Consider the following 22,644-nt stretch of genomic DNA (forward strand, 5'->3'; position numbering starts at 1 on the left):
GCAGCCTGTATACACGCCCACATGTGTGATGTCAATATCATGTGACCTGGCTAGCTCTGATCAACAAGCAAATGTTCTCTCCAGCATAAAAGACACAACTGAGCATGTGCAGGTTGGCTACTCTGGCCTGTGTTAGCTGGCCTTCCTTAGATAGACATTGCAGGAGGGAGAGCATACAGGATCAAACAGCCTTTTTACACAACACAGAGGATTAACCCCTTAAGTTCCACAGTGAGTATAACCAGGGCTTTTTTTTCTCAGAGAATAGGTGCAGGAACTCCTCCTTTTGGGAGTTACCCATTGTCTTTGCCCCTACCTACCTCTGAGCACCAGTCCTTGGTTCCACCCCCTACCCATCTCCCAGCACTGCCCCTTTTAGAGAATACAGAACCAAGTAACATTTGTGGTACTAAGTAATATGTATGGAATTTGTTATTGATAACAAGAAAAGCAGTAAAATAGACCCCCCACAGCCAACAACAATAGAGCCACCAGCAACAATAGATCCCTGCAACAATGGACCACCTACAACTAAATACCACCCAGCAACAATAGACCCTCTACCAGCCAGCTATAATAGACTGCTCCCTCAACAGTAGATCCCTCCCCTCCCAACTGACCACCGAGCAACATAAGACCCACCAGAGCAACAATAGATCCCCCACCAGCAACAATAGACCTCCCCAGCAGCAATCAACCCTTCTGCAGAAATAGATCCCCTCAGGCAACAATAGATCCATCAACAGCCAGCATCAATAGACACTATAGCACAACCCTGCACTCCTTGCCATTACATATATTCAGTGGTGGAGGTGCCGGAACTGCGTCCCCCCCCCGTTCCCGCTGAAAAAAAGCCCTGAGTATAACAAGCATGCTATACTGCATATGCAGACACATTTTACTGTTGTGAGTTTAGTTACATAGTAGGTGAGGTTGAAAAAAATACACAAGTCTATCAAGTCCAACCTATGTGTGTGATTATATGTCAGTATTACATTGTATATCCCTGTATGTTGTGGTCGTTCTTATCTAATAGTTTTTTTTAAATTATCGATGCCCCCCGCTGAGACCACCGCCTGTGGAAGAGAATTACACATCCTTACCGCTCTTACAGTAAAGAACCCTCTACGCAGTTTAACCACTTCAGCCCCGGAAGGATTTACCCCCTTCCTGACCAGAGCACTTTTTACAATTTGGCACTGCGTCGCTTTAACTGCTAATTGCGCGGTCATGCAATGCTGTAACCAAACGAAATTTGTGTCCTTTTCTTCCCACAAATAGAGCTTTCTTTTGATGGTATTTGATCACCTCTGCCGTTTTTATTTTTTGCGCTATACACGGAAAAAGACCGAAAATTTTGAAAAAAAATGATATTTTCTACTTTTTGTTCTAAAAAAAATCCAATAAACTCAATTTTAGTCATACATTTAGGCCAAAATGTATTTGGCCACATGTCTTTGGTAAAAAAAATGTCAATAAGTGTATATTTATTGGTTTGCGCAAAAGTTATAGCGCCTACAAACTAGGGTACATTTTCTGGAATTTACACAGTCTTTAATTTATGACTGCCTATGTCATTTCTTGAGGTGCTAAAATGACAGGGCAGTACAAAACCCCCACAAATGACCCCATTTTGGAAAGTAGACACCCCAAGGAAATTGCTGAGAGGCATGTTGAGCCCATTGAATATTCATTTTTTTTGTCCCAAGTGATTGAATAATGAAAAAAAAAAAAAAAAAAAAAAAAATTACAAAAAGTTGTCACTAAATGATATATTGCTCACACAGGCCATGGGCATATGTGGAATTGCACCCCAAAATACATTTAGCTGCTTCTCCTGAGTATGGGGATACCACATGTGTGGGACTTTTTGGGAGCCTAGCCGCATACGGGGCCCCGAAAACCAATCACTGCCTTCAGGATTTCTAAGGGCGTACATTTTTGATTTTACTCCTCACTACCTATCACAGTTTTGAAGGCCATAAAATGCCCAGATGGCACAAACCCCCCCCAAATGACCCCATTTTGGAAAGTAGACACCCCAAGCTATTTGCTGAGAGGCATGTTGAGTCCATGGAATATTTTATATTTTGACACAAGTTGCGGGAAAGTGACAATTTATTTTTTTATTTATTTTTTTTTTCACAAAGTTGTCACTAAATGATATATTGCTCACACAGGCCATGGGCATATGTGGAATTGCACCCCAAAATACATTCTGCTGCTTCTCTTGAGTACGGGGATACCACATAAGTGGGACTTTTTAGGAGCCTAGCCGCGTACGGGACCCCGAAAACCAATCACCGCCTTCAGGATTTCTAAGGGTGTACATTTTTGATTTCACTCTTCACTGCCTATCACAGTTTCGGAGGCCATGGAATGCCCAGGTGGCACAAACCCCCCCCAAATGACCCCATTTTGGAAAGTAGACACCCCAAGCTATTTGCTGAGAGGCATGGTGAGTATTTTGCAGCTCTCATTTGTTTTTGAAAATGAAGAAAGACAAAAAAAAAAATTTTTTTTTTCTTTTTTTAATTTTCAAAACTTTGTGAGAAAAAGTGAGGTCTGCAAAATACTCACTATACCTCTCAGCAAATAGCTTGGGGTGTCTACTTTCCAAAATGGGGTCATTTGGGGGGGGTTTGTGCCACCTGGGCATTCCATGGCCTCCGAGACTGTGATAGGCAGTGAAGAGTGAAATCAAAAATTTACGCCCTTAGAAAGCCTGAAGGCGGTGCTTGGTTTTCGGGGTCCCATACGTGGCTAGGCTCCCAAAAAGTCTCACACATGTGGTATCCCCGTACTCAGGAGAAGCAACAGAATGTATTTTGGGGTGTAATTTCACATATTCCCATTGCATGTTTGAGCAATATATCATTTAGTGACAACTTTGTGCAAAAAAAAAAAAAAAAAATAATAATTTGTCTCTTTCCCGCAACTTGTGTCACAATATAAAATATTCCATGGACTCGACATGCCTCTCAGCAAATAGCTTGGGGTGTCTACTTTCCAAAATGGGGTCATTTGGGGGGGGTTTGAACTGTCCTGGCATTTTATGCACAACATTTAGAAGCTTATGTCACACATCATCCACTCTTCTAACCACTTGAAGACAAAGCCCTTTCTGACACTTTTTGATTACATGAAAAAATTATTTTTTTTTGCAAGAAAATTACTTTGAACCCCCACACATTATATATTTTTTTAAAGCAAATGCCCTACAGATTAAAATGGTGGGTGTTTAATTTTTTTTTTTCACACAGTATTTGCGCAGCGATTTTTCAAACGCATTTTTTGGGGAAAAAACACACTTTTTTACATTTTAATGCACTAAAACACACTATATTGCCCAAATGTTTGATGAAATAAAAAAGATGATCTTAGGCCGAGTACATGGATACCAAACATGACATGCTTTACAATTGCGCACAAACGTGCAGTGACAACAAAATAAATACATTTTTAAAAGCCTTTAAAAGCCTTTACAGGTTACCACTTTAGATTTACAGAGGAGGTCTACTGCTAAAATTACTGCCCTCGATCTGACCGTCGCGGTGATACCTCACATGCATGGTGCAATTGCTGTTTACATTTGATGCCAGACCGACGCTTGCGTTCGCCTTAGCGCGAGAGCAGGGGGGACAGGGGTGCTTTTTTTTTTTTTTTTTTTTTTTTTTTCTTTATTATTTTTTTGCTTTTTTATCTTATTTTAAAACTGTTCCTTTCATTTTTTTTTTTTTTAATCATTTTTATTGTTATCTCAGGGAATGTAAATATCCCCTATGATAGCAATAGGTAGTGACAGGTACTCTTTTTTGAAAAAATTGGGGTCTATTAGACCCTAGATTTCTCCTCTGCCCTCAAAGCATCTGACCACACCAAGATAGGTATGATAAAATGCTTTCCCAATTTCCCAATGGCGCTATTTACATCCGGCGAAATCTAAGTCATAAAATGCTCGTAGCTTCCGGTTTCTTAGGCCATAGAGATGTTTGGAGCCACTCTGGTCTCTGATCAGCTCTATGGTCAGCTGGCTGAATCACCGGCTGCATTCTCAGGTTCCCTGTTGAGACAGGAGAGCCAGAGAAAAACACGGAAGACGGTGGGGGGGGGGGGGGCATTCTCTCCCACTGCTTGTAAAAGCAGTCTAGAGGCTAATTAGCCGCTAGGATTGCTTCTACATGAAAGCCGACCGCTGGCTGAAAAGAATGATACCAAGATGATACCTAAACCTGCAAGCATCATTCTGGTATAACCACTCAAAGTCGTGAATGCTGTACCTGAAGACAAAAAAATGGTTAACAATAAAGCACAGTAAACGGTAAAGTATAAATAATTACATACCTGAAAAACAAACATGATAAAACATAATAACAATAAAACATTGCAGAATAGAATACAGTAAAAAAGAGCAGAACAATAGAGAGAGAATAAAGAGAGAGAGAACAATAAAACGACAACTATTATTTTTTATTTTATATTTTTGTTTGTGTTTTTTTTTTTTTTTTTTTTTACACTTTTTTTGTAACTGTAACTTTTATAACTGTAACCGGTTCCAGGTTCGGGTCTCTCAAAATGCGATGGCATCTTGGGAGACCCTGTGAAAGTGTGCCTAGTCTGTGGAATGCTGTACCCTACGCTAATACTCAGCTAGTGAATGGTAGCGTTCAAAACATTCACCAATGCAAAGACCAGGATTGTCAGGACAGGAGGGACAATAATAGCGGGTGTCACGCCTATATCCGCGCTTGCTGCAGACACAACATCTTTTTTGGGGGGGTTCGTTGGGTAGGGGTACTCGGGAGGACATAAAAATGCCTCTCATGCAGCCGACTGCATTTGGTTGGGGATGTGAATGGGGGAAGTACGGGCGCTGCAGAAGTGGTGGGTTCCCAATTAGGATTGGCGAATGCACCAGGAAGGGCACTATGGGCATGACGGGCCTGTGTTTGTCTTCTTGGTGGCAGCGGGACACTACTTGTGCTTGCCACCTCACCAGCTTGAACTGCACTTATGGGACTCGCCACGTCACCAAGTGTTACTGCAGTGCTGGTTTGACTACGACCGGGGTGTACTAGGCCGCTGGCGCTTGCCAGTTCACCAAAACGCTACCAAAAAAACTGTTAACGATCGCAGGGATCAGGCCTGACTCTGCGAACGCTGCAGTTATGCATTTAGTGTTTTGTAAGTGACAGTGATCGATCGATCGATACTGCACTTGGGTGGGCTGGGCTGGGCCGGGCGGAGGGGCAAAACGCAGGTGCTAGCAGGTATCTGGGCTGATCCCGCTAACACTGCGTTTTTGGGAACCCTAAACTGCTGGGGACGCTAGTATAGATCTGATCAGATCAGATGTTGATCAGTTCAGATACTATACCACTAAGGGAGGTGTACAGTGCGTGCGTGGGTGTTAGCGCTACTGGCACTAACCTGACGCTGCCTGGGGCTGGTGCTTGCCAGTTCACCAAAACGCTACAAAAAAAACTGTTAGCGATCGCAGGGATCAGGCCTGACTCTGCGAACGCTGCAGTTATGCGTTTAGTGTTTTGTAAGTGACAGTGATCGATCGATACTGCACTTGGGTGGGCTGGGCTGGGCCGGGCGGAGGGGTAAAACGCAGTTGCTAGCAGGTATCTGGGTTGATCCCGCTAACACTGCATTTTTGGGAACCCTAAACTGCTGGGGACGCTAGTATAGATCTGATCGGATCAGATATTGATGCGTTCAGATACTATACCACTAAGGGAGGTGTACGGTGCGTGCGTGGGTGTTAGCGGTACTGGCGCTAATCTGACGCTGCCTGGGGCTGGTGCTTGCCATTTCACCAAAATGCTACCAAAAAAACTGTTAGCGATCGTAGGGATCAGGCCTGACTCTGCGAACGCTGCAGTTATGCGTTTAGTGTTTTGTAAGTGACAGTGATCGATCGATACTGCACTTGGGTGGGCTGGGCCGAGCTGGGCGGAGGGGCAAAACGCAGGTGCTAGCAGGTATCTGGGCTGATCCCGCTAACACTGTGTTTTTGGGAACCCTAAACTGCTGGGGACGCTAGTATAGATCTGATCAGATCAGATATTGATCTGTACAGATACTATACCACTAAGGGAGGCGTATGCTGCGTGCGTGGGTGTTAGCGGTACTGGCGCTTATCTGACGCTGCCTGGGGCGACGCATATCACCGCCGGGCGATCAGGGGGCTAAATCTTTATTCGGTAATAAATGGCGGGTGCCCTGACATTATAAAAAATAAACAAACTAACCAGCGTCACCCGTAACGGTTATACGGTGATCAGTGGTGAAAGGGTTAACTAGGGGGCAATCAAGGGGTTAAAACATTTATTAGATAGTATATGGGGGTCCCTGTCGCTATAAAACTCTGACGGCGAACCTAAATATTTACGTCCCTAACTAGCATCACCAGCGACACTAATACAGCGATCAGAAAAATGATCGCTTAGCGACACTGGTGACAGGGGGTGATCAAGGGGTTAAAACTTTATTAGGGGGGGTTAGGGGGGTACCCTAGACCTACAGGGGGCCTAACACTCACTGCCCTGACACTGTAACTGTCACAAACTGACACCATGCAGTAATCAGAAAAAAAAAAAAAAACCTGCTTGGTGTCAGTTTGTGACAGGGGGGGGGTGATTGGGGGGGGATCGGGGGGCGATCGGGGGGGGGATCGGGGTGTTTAGTGTGCCTGGCATGTTCTACTGTGTGTAGTGTGTTGGTGCACTTACATTGCAGTCTTCTCTCCTCGGCCCGGAACGGAAAATACCGACCCGAGGAGAGATGACATCATTTCCTCTGCCTCTGTGTACAATACAGAGGCAGGGAAATGATCCCATTGGCTGAGAGCGATCGCGAGGGGGGGGCCACGAATGGATGGCCTCCCCCTCACCTCCAATCGCCGTGGGAGATTTGCCGACCGCCGCAGGCACCGGGGGGGGGTCCGATCGGACCCCCCACCCGCGGGCAGGCAAGGACGTACATACACGTCCTTTTGCCTGCCCGTGCCGCTCTGTCGACGTATATAGTCGTGCGGCGGTCGGCAAGTGGTTAAGGTAAACCTCATTTCTTCTCATTTTAGTGAATGGCCGCGTGTCCTTTTGAATTCCCTTTCGCGAAAAAGTTTTATCCCTATTGTGGGGTCACCAGTCCGGTATTTGTATATTGAAATCATATCCCCTCTCAAGCGTCTCTTCTCCAGAGAGAATAAGTTCCGTGTTTGACACCTTTCCTCATAAAAAGGTCCTCCAGTCCAGTTATTAGCTTTGTTGCCCTTCTCTGGACTCTCTCCATTTCCAGTACATCCTTCCTGAGGACTGGTGCCTAGAACTGGACAGCATACTCCAGGTGCGGCCGGACCAGAGTCTTGTAAAGCGGGAGAATTATCGTTTTATCTCTGGAGTTAATCCAGAGTTAAGTAACACTTGACCGCACCTGGAGTATGCTGTCCAGTTCTGGGCACCAGTCCTCAGGAAGTATGTACTGGAAATGGAGCGAGTACAAAGAAGGGCAACAAAGCTAATAAAGGGTCTAGAGGATCTAAGTTATGCGGAAAGGTTGCGAGCACTGAACTTATTCTCTCTGGAGAAGAGACGCTTGAGAGGGGATATGATTTCAATGTACAAATACCGGACTGGTGACCCCACAATAGGGAGGAAACTTTTTTGAGGAAGTTTAACAAGACTCGTGGCCTTTCATTAAAATTTGAAGAAAAAAGGTTTAACCCTAAACTACATAGAGGGTTCTTTACTGTAAGAGCTGCAAGGATGTGGAATTCCCTTCCACAGGCGGTGGTCTCAGCGGGGGGGCATCGATAATTTCAAGAAACTTTTAGAGAAGCACCTGAATGACCGCAACATACAGGGATATACAATGTAGTACTGACATATAATCACACACATAGGTTGGACTTGATGGACTTGTGTCTTTTTTCAACCTCACCTACTATGTAACTATGAGGGATCGGGGGGACACCCCCCCTACACGCAGCACACAGGAACAGAGCCGAGGCTGTCAATCACAGGCTGTGTGCTGGAGATCCCTCCCCTGTCACCTTTTTTCTCCCGGTGTCAGGAAAACTTGTCAGAAGTGATTCATGCTGATAGCAGAGGAACGAGGTACAACTTATGTAGGAGGATCGGTTTCATCCCCGTGTCACCTGAGGCCAGTCGCTTCGCTGGGTATATGGAAGGGTTTACAACCAGTTTAAGGCCACCTGGGTCTTTATCCAGAATTCATTTCTTCTTTGGGGAGGGTTATTCTCTTCCTAGAAATAGAGAGAGATGTTAGTCCTGTGTGAGGAATGCGAAGCTGTGCGTTCTTTATTTACACCAAATGTTGATGACGCATCTTTTTGGTTCAGGTTCCATTCTGGAATGGGTGTAACCAGGATGAGCGCTGCGTCCCTGACCTCTACTTGGATGTGAAGCACGATATCCCGACTGCAATGTACGTGTATGCGTAAGTCTGTGCCGTCTATAGGTCACTATCCAGAATCTGGAACACGTGTGTATGGAATGAAGAGTGTACAGTATAAATCTCTGTAAATCATATTTACTTTTTGAGCATCCATAGATGTCACGTCTCTGGTATTCATTAGGAACATGTGTGCAAGGCATGGCGTCTTCTCTATTAATTGTCTATTAAAGCTTATAGCACAGCGGATGGGGGGAAGAATGAAAGGAGTCATTGGAGCTTCGTATAACCCCTTCCCGCCGAGCGTACGCAGATGTGCGTACTCGGCTTTTCGGGGGTTATACCGGGATGATGCCCGCAGCTGTAGGCGTCATCCCGGTACTGTTTTTTTTTAGAGCCGGCGATTCCTGGTATAACAACCGATAGGGCTAAAAGCCACTCAGCTGTTATACCGGAGGAGCGGGAGGGGGACGTCCCTCCCTCCCGCCGCCTCCCGCCGCTCTTACCGGGCCTCCCGTTTCATCGGGAGGCCGGATGACCAATCGGCTGCCTCCGGCGCCTGGGGACGGGCTGGAACGAAGCCGTGAGCTGCTTCACTCCAGCCTCCTAATAGTAAGACTTTGTTTTATTAAGCCGTGTGCTTGGTTTCATAGCTAACCTTGTATTTTTGTGATATCAACAGTAACATGTGATCAGAGATTTAATAGACTAGCTAACTAGGGGAATAGACAAGTTAATACATAGGTGCAATAGATATAGGGAATAACCACCCCCGAATAATATTACTTCACTTTGAAAATAAGATAACATTGCAGGGAATGCATTATATGAAGGGGCCATGTAGAATTAACCCTTTCATGACTAAGCCAATTTTTGAAATTTGGTGTTTACAAGTTAAAATCTGTATTTTTTGCTAGAAAATTACTTAGAGCCCCCAAACATTATATATATTTTTTAGCAGAGAATCTAGAGAATAAAATAGCGATTGTTGCAATATTTTATGTCATACGGTATTTGTGCAGCTGTGTTTTAAACGCAAAGGGATTTCATGAATTTTTACTATTAGGAGTTTACTATTTGGAGGCTGGAAATGAAAAGGCACCATTCCTTTCATTTACACTAACAGTGGAGTGTAATTCCTCCCACTGATACCAATGATGGGGCACTATTCCTCCCACTGACACCAATGATGGGGCACTATTCCTCCCACTGACACCAATGATGGGGCACTATTCCTCCCACTGACACCAATGATGGGGCACTATTCCTTCCACTGATACCAACTATCAGGGCTGTCTTAATGCATAGGCACCCCTGGGCACTGCTCAGGGGCCCCATGTGTATGGGGGCTCCATGATAGTCTTGCATTACATCATACTTGACAACTGTCCCGGATTTTCTGGGATAGTCACTCTTTTTACTAAGCTTTCCCAGGGATGTCTGTGTCCCGGGCAACATCCCGGAACCTGTACTGTACCCTCCTGATCCCAGTATCTTGCCCTCCTGATCCCAGGGTCCCATGATGCTATTAGGACAACCCTGCCAATGATGGGGCACTATTCCTCCCACTGACACCAATGATGGGCCACTATTCCTTCCACGGATACCAATAATGGGGCACTATTCCTCCCACTGATCCCAATGATGGGGCACTATTCCTTCCACTGATATTAATGATGGGGTACAACTCCTCCCACTGACACCATTGATGGGGCACTATTCTTTCCACTGATACCAATGATGGGGCACTATTCCTCCCATTGATACCAATGATGGGGCACCATTCCTCCCACTAAAACCAATGATGGGGCATTATTCCTCCCACTAATACCAATGATTGGACACTATTCCTCCCACTGATACCAATGATTGGACACTATTCCTCCCACTGATACCAATGATTGGACACTATTCCTCCCACTAATACCAATGATTGGACACTATTCCTCCCACTGACACCAATGAGGGGGCACTATTCCTCCCACTGAAACCAATGAGGGGGCACTATTGATCGTTTATTAAAAAGAATCAAGCAACCAATTTTATACAAAAGTAAAAAACAAAACCAAAGTACAAAACTTCAACATAAATCCAAGGAATACACATCCATGTTCAGAATATATACAATATATACATAATCCACTACCAAAACTATTTACATAAAGCAGCAGAGAGGGCCTAAGAGGCACAACCCATCACCTATGTACGCAGCCATTTATCAAAAAATAAATCCAAATAATAATAATCTAGGGTGATAAGAGACAGACAGCCACACCCGGGAAAGAGACTCCTGGCAGTCAGGGAGGCTTGAAACCCCTCCACGCCTTCAACCAAGCCCCCTGACTCCGCTTGTCTCTCTCGAGCACCCGAATCTTCTCCACCTCATGCAGAATGTCATACACCACCACCTCAACAGGAAGAATTTTACGCCGAATGCAGACCTGACACCGTGCATTCCAAGTGAAATAACGGACTACTAGGCTAACTAGAAAAAGTGTATCTAAACAAAAAATCCCACCAGTATTGAATGCTCCATACACCCACTCAGCATAACCCAGCCTGGAGAGGAAAGGGACACCGAGGGCCCGCCCCACCTGTTTGTACACTTCTATGTTAAACGGGCAATGAAGCAGAAAATGGTCCATAGTCTCCTCCACACCTGCACACTCCTCCCGAGGACAGCTAGGATCCACCCCACTGCGGAATTTCAAATTGCCCCTAACATAGAGCCTCCCATGGAAGCACAACCAGGCCAGATCCCTAAATTTAGGGGGTACTCTGTCCAAATTAATAAGTCTTAACCCTGCCCTCAAAACTGGGCCTGGGCAATCCCTTAAGGCCAGTGGGTCATGAAAGACTTCGCTCAAGACTCGACTCATAAGGACTTTCCTCGGAACCGATCTGAGATCTTCAGCCGACAATCGCCACTGCCGTAGTAACTTCAGGCACGGAGCGACATAGGCTGGTAGCTGACCACGATGACCCCTGAGATTCTTCACTTGGCCACCCTCTTCCCAAAGTCGCAGAAAAGGCCTAAACCAAGATCTAAAGATGCCTACCCATCCAGGAGGTTCCACTGCAAGCATATTACCAATGTTAAACTTGAGAAAAAGCAGTGAAAAGAAAAGAACTGGGTTGACCATACCTAAGCCACCCTCCCTCCTGGATAGATAGGTGACATTCCTCTTGATGGGGTTCAGTCTGTTCCCCCACAACATCTGGAAGAACACACTACTGACCCTAGCATAGAGAGACACTGGCAAGATGCAGACAAAGCTGACATACAAGAAGATCGGAATCAGGTAAGTCTTAATCAGATCAACCCTTTCCCTCATAGATAACTTCCATCTCTTCCAGCTGACCACCTTAGTATTGGCAATTTCCAGTCTGCCTTCCCAGTTTTTGAGGCCATAATCACCAGGTCCAAATTCAATGCCTAGAATCTTAATTCTTTCCTGGGGCACTGGAAAGGTGTCCGGGAGATCAAAACCCTCACCTTCCTTTCCCATCCAGAAAACTTCAGTCTTTTCCTGATTGATCTTGGAGCCTGATGCTTCAGAATACCGTGATGTCAGAGAGACCACCTCCTCTGCTTCATCCGCCCCAGTGACAATCACGGACACATCGTCCGCATAGGCAACAACCCTCAAAGGCGGCTCACCTGGGAGCCCCACTGGCACCCCACACAACATGCCGCTCTCTAGCCTCCTGATGAAGGGGTCGATTGCAAACACATAGAGCAAGGGACTCAGGGGACAACCCTGGTGCACCCCGGAGCCAACCTCAAAGGACTGCCCAACCCAACCATTAACAAGAGGAAAGCTTTCTGCCCCCTTATACAAGACTTTTAACCAATTGACAAAACCACCCGGCAGACCGTACTTACTAAGGAGCAACCACAGGTACTCGTGGTTAACACGATCAAAAGCTTTTGCCTGATCCAATGTCAGCAAATACTTTCCCCAGCCTGCAGCCCTGCATCGCTCCAAGGCCTCCCGGACAGCTAAAACTGCTGTGAAGGTGCACCTACCCTGGACCGAACAGTGCTGATGACGAGAAAGCAAAGACTCTGCTACTGACGATAGGCGCCAGAAAATGATCTTTGCCAGTATCTTTCTATCGACATTAAGAAGGCTGATGGGGCGCCAATTCTCAATCATCGAAGGATCTTTACCCTTTGAAAGAAGAATCACAGCTGAGTGCCTCATGGAAGGGGGAAGTATCCCCTCTGCAAGGCAACTGTTAAAAACCTCTACCAAATGTGGGGCCAGAATAGGCTTAAAAGCTTTGTAAAACTCAGCCGTCAAGCCATCCGGTCCAGGTGACTTTTTGATGGCAAGCTGTTCAATTGCCCTCATCACCTCTTCAACTGTGATCTCCTCTGTCAAATTCATCAATGGGACATCTTCATCATTTAGACCTGGAGTAGAGTCCAAAAAGCTTTCCATCTTGTCACGGTCAAGCTCTTTCCTCCCAAGAAGGTCAGCATAAAAGGACCTCACGACCTCCAGAATCCCTGACCTGGACTTCGTCAAGGAACCTGTACTGTCCTTAAGGCCAACGACCGTTTTAACAGCTACACCTTGTTTGCAGTTCTGGTAAGGGTCAGGCGAGTGGTACTTCCCATAGTCCCTCTCCAGAACCAAAGAGGCATGCCGGTCATATTGACACTTCCTGAGAAGGAGTTTCACTTCCGAGATTGCCCCAGGATCTCCTCCTCTCGAGACAAGAATATCCAGCTTCCTCCGTAAACGTTGGTAGGTCATGTATTTATTAAACTGCTTTCTATTGGCTAGGCCCCTGAAGAATCCAGCAATCCTCTTTTTGGTCAGCTCCCACCACTCAGCCTTGCTGCTACAAAAGTCCAGGATGGTCACCTGTGCCTGAAAGAATTCCTCAAAGGATTGTCTAACATGTTCTTCCTTGAGTAGAGTCGAATTCAATCTCCAGATGCCCTTACCCCTCTGAGGGGCGTCTGAAGCATTCAGGACCACAGATAGCATACAGTGATCAGAGAACTCCACTGCCTGCACCACTGGGGGTGAGAAAGCAGAGGTCTCCTTCAAAAAAAAAATCTATTCTACTCTGACTATTACCTCGATGAAAGGTGAACCCAGTGTCATCCGGGAGGTGCTTAATGTGCACATCCACAAGACCAGCATCCCTAACCATACTATTTAAAAAAACGCTATCATATCCCAGCCTGTCCTTGAAGTCCTTCCTGTCCTTGGGCCTAGTTACTGTATTAAAGTCACCTCCAAAGACCACTTGCCGGGATGTAAAAAGGCATTTCCTGTCCCACTTTGTGTGCGGCCCATAAACATTAATTAGGCGCAGGTCCTGCCCTCCCACAAGGACGTCTAAGACCATACATCTCCCAATCTCCACCTCAATAACCCGCCGGACAGTTACCATGCCGGTTTTAAACAACACCGCCACACCGCCGTAAGGCTCGGCCGCAAGAGACCAGTAAGATGGACCATACCTCCACTCTCTCTTGGCCATATGAATATCTGCCAAGGAGGTGAGCCTAGTCTCTTGCAAAAATAAAATTTCAGCATCTAATTGGCTGAACAAAAAGAAGGCCATAGAATGAGCTCTTACTGACTTAATGCTGGCGACATTTATTGTCACCACTTTTAACGGAGGGGGAACCGCCATTTGGGTTATTGGGTGGAATGCTTCTTAGCTCCCCTCTGCTGCTCATCACCAGAAGCCTCTCTCTTTCTTGAGGCCGCCTCAAACTCCATCTCAGAATCAGAACTTCGCTCCGAAGAAGCTCCAGATGAAGAAATTTCCCAATTAGAGGACCTATAACGGTTGGAGACAGGCACTGGAGCCTGTTCCGTCCTCACCACCTGCTTCTTCCGCTTCCCAACCTTCCTTCTCTCCTCCAGGTACTGCAGGTCAGCTTCAGAGATGCCGTCATCTCTTACTTTTTTCTGTGAAGTCTTTACAGAAGACTTCTTTATAGAGGAAGAAGCAACCTTTTTAGTACCCGCTACCACTCCTGGTGGGGGGGGTGCTCCCTTTGAATCAGACTTAGGAGGGGTAGACTCCTGGGGGGTAACTGACTCGGGGGGCATAGACTTGGAAGGTTCTGACACAAGAGGAGGGGATACAGTAGGCTGGGGGGACACAGAGACAGATACAGAAGGAATACTTACAGACACAGGAGGGGTGGCCACAGGAACTGGAGAGGGATCCTGAGCAGGACCAGGGGAGTCGGTCACCGCAGAGGAGGATGGTACACCAGGGGCATCACCCTCCATCCTGTCCAGCCTTGACATGTCATCAATTACCTCCTTCTCCATATTGTGCCAGGCTTCAGGACATCTGCTATAGGGGTGGCCAAGGCGCAGGCACAGGTTGCACCTGATCATCTCGGTGCAGTCCTTGGCCATATGACCCTGACCCCGACACACTGAACATATCAAGGCTGAACAGGAAGAGCTCAAATGCCCCTTTTCTCCACAGCGGTGACACAGCTTCGGCTGACCAGGGTAGAAAATAGTCATCCTATCCCTCCCTATAAAAGCTGAGGAGGGCAGGTGACGGACAACATTCCCATCCCTGGCCAACCTGACTGTAACCGACCAACCCCCAGTCCAGATGTTACGCTCATCAAGTATTTTATCGGGCTTAGTCAATACCTCACCATAATTCTTTAACCAGACCTCTAGATCTCGAGCAGGAACACTCTCATTAGTGAGAATAATTGTGATTTTTTTCACTGTAGACCTTTGTGAAACTGCAACTGGGGTCAGACCTTCCCATTCGGGTCTTGACCTGCACCGAGCCTCATATCGCTCCCAGAACAGGTCAAGACTTTCTGGCCTGGTGAAACTAATAGTATATTCCCGGCTCCCAGCAACATGTATTAGGGCATACAGATCGTTTGCCCCAAAACCCATCTCCAAAATCATGTCCACCACTGCACGCCGTGCTGGAGGGGTTGCACCACCTTCCCATTTAAGAATCACTACATTTCTTCTTGGACCCCCAGCAGAAGCCAGAGACCCAAGACCAGATCCCAGGGTGCTCAAGGTGGTAGGTCGCAGGGGGAAAACCCTCTTGGGGGCGGAGCTACCAGGAGCAGAGCGTACCACCTGAGCAAATGTAGGCTTATCAGGGCCAAGGCCCCACACGGATGTTACATTAGTCTGTACATTACAATTATTATTATCTGCTGGAACGGAGTTGGTAGGACTGTCCATCACGCTTGAACTGGGACCATTATTCATCACACTTGTACTGAGATGATTTTTATCAGTCACACAAACATTCACATTCCCATCAGGAATAATCACAGTTTCTGCTGCAATACCAGCTGTCTCCTGAAGCTGTGCTGTAGAGTCCTCAGCAGCTGTGGGGCAAACAGCTTTAGACTCAGCTAAAGGGGGGTTAATTGGCTCTGCTGAATCTTGTAGTTCATCTGCAGGAATGTCATTTTTTAAATGCAAACTTTGCTGTACTGCAGCATCAGCAGGCACAGCATTGCTACACATGGGATTAGCAGCCTGATTGTCACTGGGCACATTGTCAGTATCAGTCACAGTGTTCACAAAAACAGTTTTATGCACCACATGGGGCTTGACAGGCTTTACCTTGTCAGGCATGTTATCAGTAATGTCCTCCTCATGGAACACCAACTGATCCCCCCGCATAGGAGACTCCATTGCCTGGATGGCCCTGAGCATGCCTCCTGAGTCCTGGGAAGGCATGGGGCTGCTTACCTCTCCCTGAGGGGGCAGGGGGTCTGAACTGGGGGTCTCCTCCTCCACCTCCATTTTTGTCATCCTGGCAAACCTTCTGTCATTGCAGAACTTTTCCTTAAATGGCCCATCTCTTCCTTCCATGATGGACACAATGGTCTCCTGATGTTCCACCCGGACCTTGGCCAGTTGGATCTCCGGATCCATGGACCCACGTTTCTGGCTGTGCAAGCCCTCACGCTGTCTTCTCAAGCGCTTCAGCTCCGCTCTCAGTTTATAGAGCTTGTCTCTTTCCCTATTCAGGGCTTTAATCCCGGCCACCACTCGCTCCTGAATTGCCTCTGAGCCTTCATCCTTACCAGGGACAGAGAGATCACAAGCCATGGCTTGTACAGAGGAAGGCATGTCACCTGATGGCCCAGGAGATGGCTGGGAGCTTCCAGCAGGAGAGGCCCTGCTGGCCTCCATGGCTTCCCCAGAAAGGGGCCAGGAGAGCTGGGATAGATTTCCTCACCAGTCCCCTCTCACACGGATCAGCAGCAGCTCCAGAGGCAGCCTCCTCCTGACACACCTGTGCTCCAATGATGGGTGGGGCACTATTCTTCCCACTGATACCAATGATGGGGCACCATTCCTCCCACTAAAACCAATGATGGGGCATTATTCCTCCCACTAATACCAATGATTGGACACTATTCCTCCCACTGATACCAATGATTGGACACTATTCCTCCCACTAATACCAATGATTGGACACTATTCCTCCCACTGACACCAATGAGGGGGCACTATTCCTCCCACTGAAACCAATGAGGGGGCACTATTCCTCCCACTGACACCAATGAGGGGGCACTATTCCTCCCACTGACACCAATGAGGGGGCACTATTCCTCCCACTGACACCATTGATGGGGCACTATTCTTTCCACTGATACCAATATGGGGCACTATTCCTCCCACTGATACCAATGATGGGGCACCATTCCTCCCACTAAAACCAATGATGGGGCATTATTCCTCCCACTAATACCAATGATTGGACACTATTCCTCCCACTAATACCAATGAGGGGGCACTATTCCTCCCACTATCACTGAGGGGTTTAACTGAAATAAGTGTACTGCTAATGATTAGAGATAAGCTGGGTTTGGTCCAAACTCGGTTGGAACATAGTTTGGCAGAACCCGTGGGAAACTGTCACATGGTTACACACTGTTCTCCCCACTGACACCAATGATGGGATACTCTTCCTCCCACCAAACCACTGAGGGGGCACTTCCACTAGGAGAATTATGCCCCACTGTAGGTGTCAGTGGAAGGAATAGTGCCTCATTGTTGGTTTGCAGAGATACGACCATGTGACACCTTCCTATTGGTTCTGCTGCACTGGGGTTCGGATTAAGTTCGGACTGAACCCCCGTTCATCCCTGCTAATGAGATGACTGCGAATCAGTAGTTAAATCTCTCAACAGCAAAGAAATGGAATTGCCAGTGATGCCCCATTGATGCCTCCCGTCAACTGCAGAGATCAGATGCATTTGTTTGGTGGTTAGAGGCACCTTTTTTATATTCCAGTTATTTGGGATACAGGACAGCTAGTATATATATATATATAGAGAGAGAGACATCTCACTTTTATATACAGTCAAGGTGTTAATTATATTCTATTGTTTATTGACTATAATACCATCCATATAAACGTTCAAAGAGTCAAAGAGTTCCCTGTATGTTCTCCTCGTTGGATCATCTAATCCAGATTGTCTGAGCTCTTCCTCTAATGAGGTGGAGTATTTATTGAAAGCACATGTCTCTGTAATGCAAACGTTTCCACCATTCCCTCGGCGCGCTAACAATACACAGTAGCGTCTGAACATATATAGTTACTTACCTTGAATGTCCGGATGGTAATAAAACGAAGGCTCTCAACAGACAGGACATTAGTTAAAGGGGCTCCGAAAAGAGCTTGAGGGACCCGAGTAAAAAAATTCTGCCGAGACTCATAAAAACAATCTTTAAATTTAAAGAGTAAATTGTCATTTTAACTGGAAAATCTCCCCCCTTTTCAGAACGCAGTGGTAGCCGAATTAAACATCTGCTCTGGATTGCTCGGTAGTTATGAAAGTAATAAAGTAAAGTTGTCTAAACAGAAAAGTCCACTCATTCCCCTGATCTCCGAGTCTGGTGGTGGCCCATAACTCGGGCCGTCTGCTCTTCTCACAGTATGGTAATTTACCAATATTGGGACGGTGGAAAATTGGAAGTAGGGCACATTCTTTCCCTCTTAAAAGTAAAATACCAGCACAATGCTAAGATTGAAAACAAAGACAGTGGAGGGTATTTACGAAACGTTAAATCCACGTTGCACTGCAAGTGCTCTTGGAAGTGCAGTCGCTCTAAATCTAAGGGGTAGATCTGAAATGAGGGGAAGCTCTGCTGATTTTATCATTCGATCATATGCAAGCTAAAATGCTGTTTTTTATTTTCCTTTCATGTCCCCCTTGGATCTACAGTGACTTTACTTCCAGGGTGTACTTGCAGTGCAAAGTGGGTTTGCCTTTAGTAAATTACCCCCAGTATTGGGCAGCACACCAAAACCATTCTGAGATCCTAACTACAAAAGAAGAAACCTTGAGATGGCCTGGGTACAATGCACCATGCACTATACAGATAAGGACCAGTCAGGGACCAAAGGGGGCTGGGGAACTGACACGCCAGAAAGCGTGTGGGCGGAGCTTAGGCACCCTAATGGGGGAGACTAAGAACTACACTTGCTAATTGCTTAGGTTCTAGGCCGGAGTTTGCGGCCATTCGAAATCAGCATTAAAGCACAACTCACGACTTAGAAGTGAGCCAAATTGAAGACCGTTAACCCTCTAGTAATCCGTGGCTGACTTGTACCGTCAACGTTAACACCTTCCTACCTGGCCTATAGCAGAATGATGGCCGGACGGAGGATTTCATATGACCTCCTTCAGAATGGGCCGCTCCTGTACGCGCCTGGGGGCGAGCAGCGCGGTGATCCATGGTGCGGTGTGTCCTTCGGACACACCGCATCACTGATCTCGGTAAAGAGCCAATGACATAGGCTCTTTACCATGTGATCAGCTATGTCCAATCACAGCTGATCACAGTGTAAATTGGAAATGCTGGCTCTCCTTACACTGACAGCGTGGGAGGAGAGGAGAGCCGACAAGCAGCTTTCCTAACAGGAGAGATATGCCCCATCGGTAATGCATGTCAGTGCCCACCAGTAATGCTAATCAGTGCCCATCAGTGATGCCAGTCAGTGCCCATCTGTGAGGCCTGTCAGTGCCATCTAACAGTTCCGCCCATCAGTGCCGCCTAAAAAGTACCCATCAGTGCCCATAAGTGCTGCCCATCAGTGCCGCCTATCAGTGTTCATTAGTGCCGCCTATCAGTGCCCACCGGTGCTGCATATTAGTGCCTCCTCATCAGTGCCCATCAGTGCTGCCTCATCAGTGCAGCCTCATCAGCGCACATCAGTGAAGAAGAAAAATTAGGCTGCATTGAGGCTGCAGATGGGCGCGTATCAGACTGCATTGAGGCTGCAGATGGGCACATATCAGGCTGCATTGAGGCTGCAGATAGGGGCATATCACGCTGCAGATGGGCACAGATCAGGCTGCATTGAGGCTGCAGATGGGCACAGATCAGGCTGCATTGAGGCTGCAGATGGGCACAGATCAGGCTGCATTGAGGCTGCAGATGGGCACAGATCAGGCTGCATTGAGGCTGCAGATGGGCACATGTCAGGCTGCATTGAGGCTGCAGATGGGCACAGATCAGGCTGCATTGAGGCTGCAGATGGGCACATGTCAGGCTGCATTGAGGCTGCAGATGGGCGCGTATCAGACTGCATTGAGGCTGCAGATGGGCACATATCAGGCTGCATTGAGGCTGCAGATAGGGGCATATCACGCTGCAGATGGGCACAGATCAGGCTGCATTGAGGCTGCAGATGGGCACAGATCAGGCTGCATTGAGGCTGCAGATGGGCACAGATCAGGCTGCATTGAGGCTGCAGATGGGCACAGATCAGGCTGCATTGAGGCTGCAGATGGGCACATGTCAGGCTGCATTGAGGCTGCAGATGGGCACAGATCAGGCTGCATTGAGGCTGCAGATGGGCACAGATCAGGCTGCATTGAGGCTGCAGATGGGCACATGTCAGGCTGCATTGAGGCTGCAGATGGGCACAGATCAAGCTGCATTGAGGCTGCAGATAGGCACAGATCAGGCTGCATTGAGGCTGCAGATGGGCACAGATCAGGCTGCATTGAGGCTGCAGATGGGCACAGATCAGGCTGCATTGAGGCTGCAGATGGGCACAGTTAAGGCTCCATTGAGGCTGCAGATGGGCACAGATCAGGCTGCATTGAGGCTGCAGATGGGCACAGATCCGGCTTCATTGATGGGCACTGACCATTATTTTGCTTCAAAGTGGTTTATTTAAAAAAAAAAGTTTTTTTTCCTGAAACTTCCCTTTTAAATTGAAGGTGCGTGTTATACGCCGATATATACGGTACTTATTTACAAAATTTTGATAACAGAAAAATCTTATTTTTTTTCAAAATGTTTTGTTTTTTTGTTTGTTTAGCAAAAAATAAAAACAAACAGTGGTGAATAAATACCTCCAAAAAAAAAGCTCTACTTGTGTGAGCAAAATAAGAAAAAATCTTGTTTAGGTACAGCGTTGTATGACTGCGCAATTGCCATTCAAAGTGCGACAGCGCTGAAAGCTGAAAATTGGCCTGGGCAGGAAGGGGGTGAATGTGCCCGGCATTGAAGTGGTTAAGCACTCTAGACACAACTACAGTTAGAGAAGAACAACTCCCAGGTGCGCCGCATTTAGGAGCCGTTGCCTGCAAAGCCTGCACCAGCATCCAGCAACCCAGCAATTCCTGTCACCTCACTCCCAGTGACATGTCCAGCTGTTGCTACTGGATACAGTAAACGAACTCCACCATCACTACATGCCTGTTCTCTTTCCAAGGGGCCCCTCTACATCTCTCTCTCCCATGACTTCCATGCTTTTGCCTATCCATTCATTTGCAGGTGGTGTGTAGGCAGGTGCCTACGTTATAGTCTGTTATGTTATACTGTGAAATGTTATTTTTATGTTGGCTGGTGCATACGGGTTGAGCCCTAAGGAAAAGCAGCCAGCTGGTAGTGGAAGCGGTGACAAAGGCAGGCGACGAAGGTTCTGGTAGTGAGAGATAATTCTTCATACACCTCACTTAGTGGCTGGGTCTCCATGTTGGAGCCCACTGTGGTACAGGACCTGCCTAGGGGCCGAGTCTGTGTGTCACCAATCACAAGGCCCGCTGAACTGAAGTTTGGAGGCTTCCCATTATGCCTTAGGGTGAATTCCATCATGATACAGATCCAGAATGTGTCATACGAGGGGGAAAAAAAAAATACAAATTTCCAAATATAAGACTTATTTTGCAGGTGTTTCTCATAAAATAATGGTGGTGGTGTTGATTAGGGATCAACTTGGGTTCAGTCAGTGCCAAGCAAACAGCTGCCCTGCAGGAATCCTTCCCACTACTCCACCCCCAAACCCAAGAATTCAAATTTACAAAAGCTCCCAGATGTGGTTCTAAAAAAGGTATTGCTACAATGCAGAGATGCAATGCAAAATAATGTGTATCCTGACCAAGATGCATAGGGACGGAAAGAAGATCACACAGGACCTCGCTTCCTGAGTTGAGCTACATTGACAGCATCTTCATCAATGTGCCTTAAAGTAAAACTAAACTCACTCAAACAACTATTTCTTATTTTCTCCCTACCCCCTCCTTCCCACAAATTTTAACCATTTAGTGTAGGGTGACCAGACATCCCCGGTATCCGCGTCTCCCGCTGTCAGCTTTAATTTGAATAGCTGCACAGGGGGGCACAGATGAGACTGCATTCCTGGGCACAGGTGAGGCTGCATTTCTGGGCACAGGTGGGGCTGAATTCTTGGGCACAGGTGAGGTTGCATTTCTGTGCACTGGTGAGGTTGCATTGTTGGGCACTGGTGAGGTTGCATTGATGGGCGCTGGTGAGGTTACATTGATGGCCACTGGTGAGGCTGTATTCCTGGGCAAGTGTGAGGCTGCATTGCTAGGCACAGGTAAGGCTGCATTGCTGGGCACTGGTGAGGTTGCATTGCTGGGCAATGGTGAGGCTGCATTGCTGGGCACAGGTGAGGTTGCATTGCTGGGCACAGGTGAGGCTGCATTCCTGGGCACTGGTGGGGCTGCACTCATGGGCACTGGTGAGGCTGCATTCCTTGACACTGGTGAGGCTGCAGTGCTGGGCACAGGTGAGGCTGTATTCCTGCCTTGGTGAGGCTCCATAGATGGGCACTGGTGAGCCTGACACACCCCCCAGTGTGTGGCACCTGAGGCGGACCACCCCCCTCTGCCTCAGCACCTGCCCAGGATCTGTGTGATGATCTGGCCGGCCCTCCGCCCTGATCAGCTGCACAGGAGGG

General features: G+C 47.2%; 1 protein-coding gene across 3 annotated transcripts in view; it reads left to right on the top strand.

Moving 5' to 3' along the window:
* The window catches only part of ITGA11 (integrin subunit alpha 11), a 253,778-nt gene that overhangs the window by 180,923 nt on the left and 50,211 nt on the right, over positions 1–22,644 (top strand). For all 3 annotated transcript variants that reach the window (XM_073618273.1, XM_073618274.1, XM_073618276.1), the window contains one exon: positions 8,372–8,457. In XM_073618273.1, coding sequence (XP_073474374.1) covers positions 8,372–8,457 — 86 coding nt within the window. The remainder of the gene's footprint in view (positions 1–8,371; positions 8,458–22,644) is intronic.

This window comes from Aquarana catesbeiana, linkage group LG03, assembly GCF_042186555.1.
Source record: "Aquarana catesbeiana isolate 2022-GZ linkage group LG03, ASM4218655v1, whole genome shotgun sequence".
In the NCBI taxonomy this organism is placed as follows: Eukaryota; Metazoa; Chordata; class Amphibia; order Anura; family Ranidae; genus Aquarana; species Aquarana catesbeiana.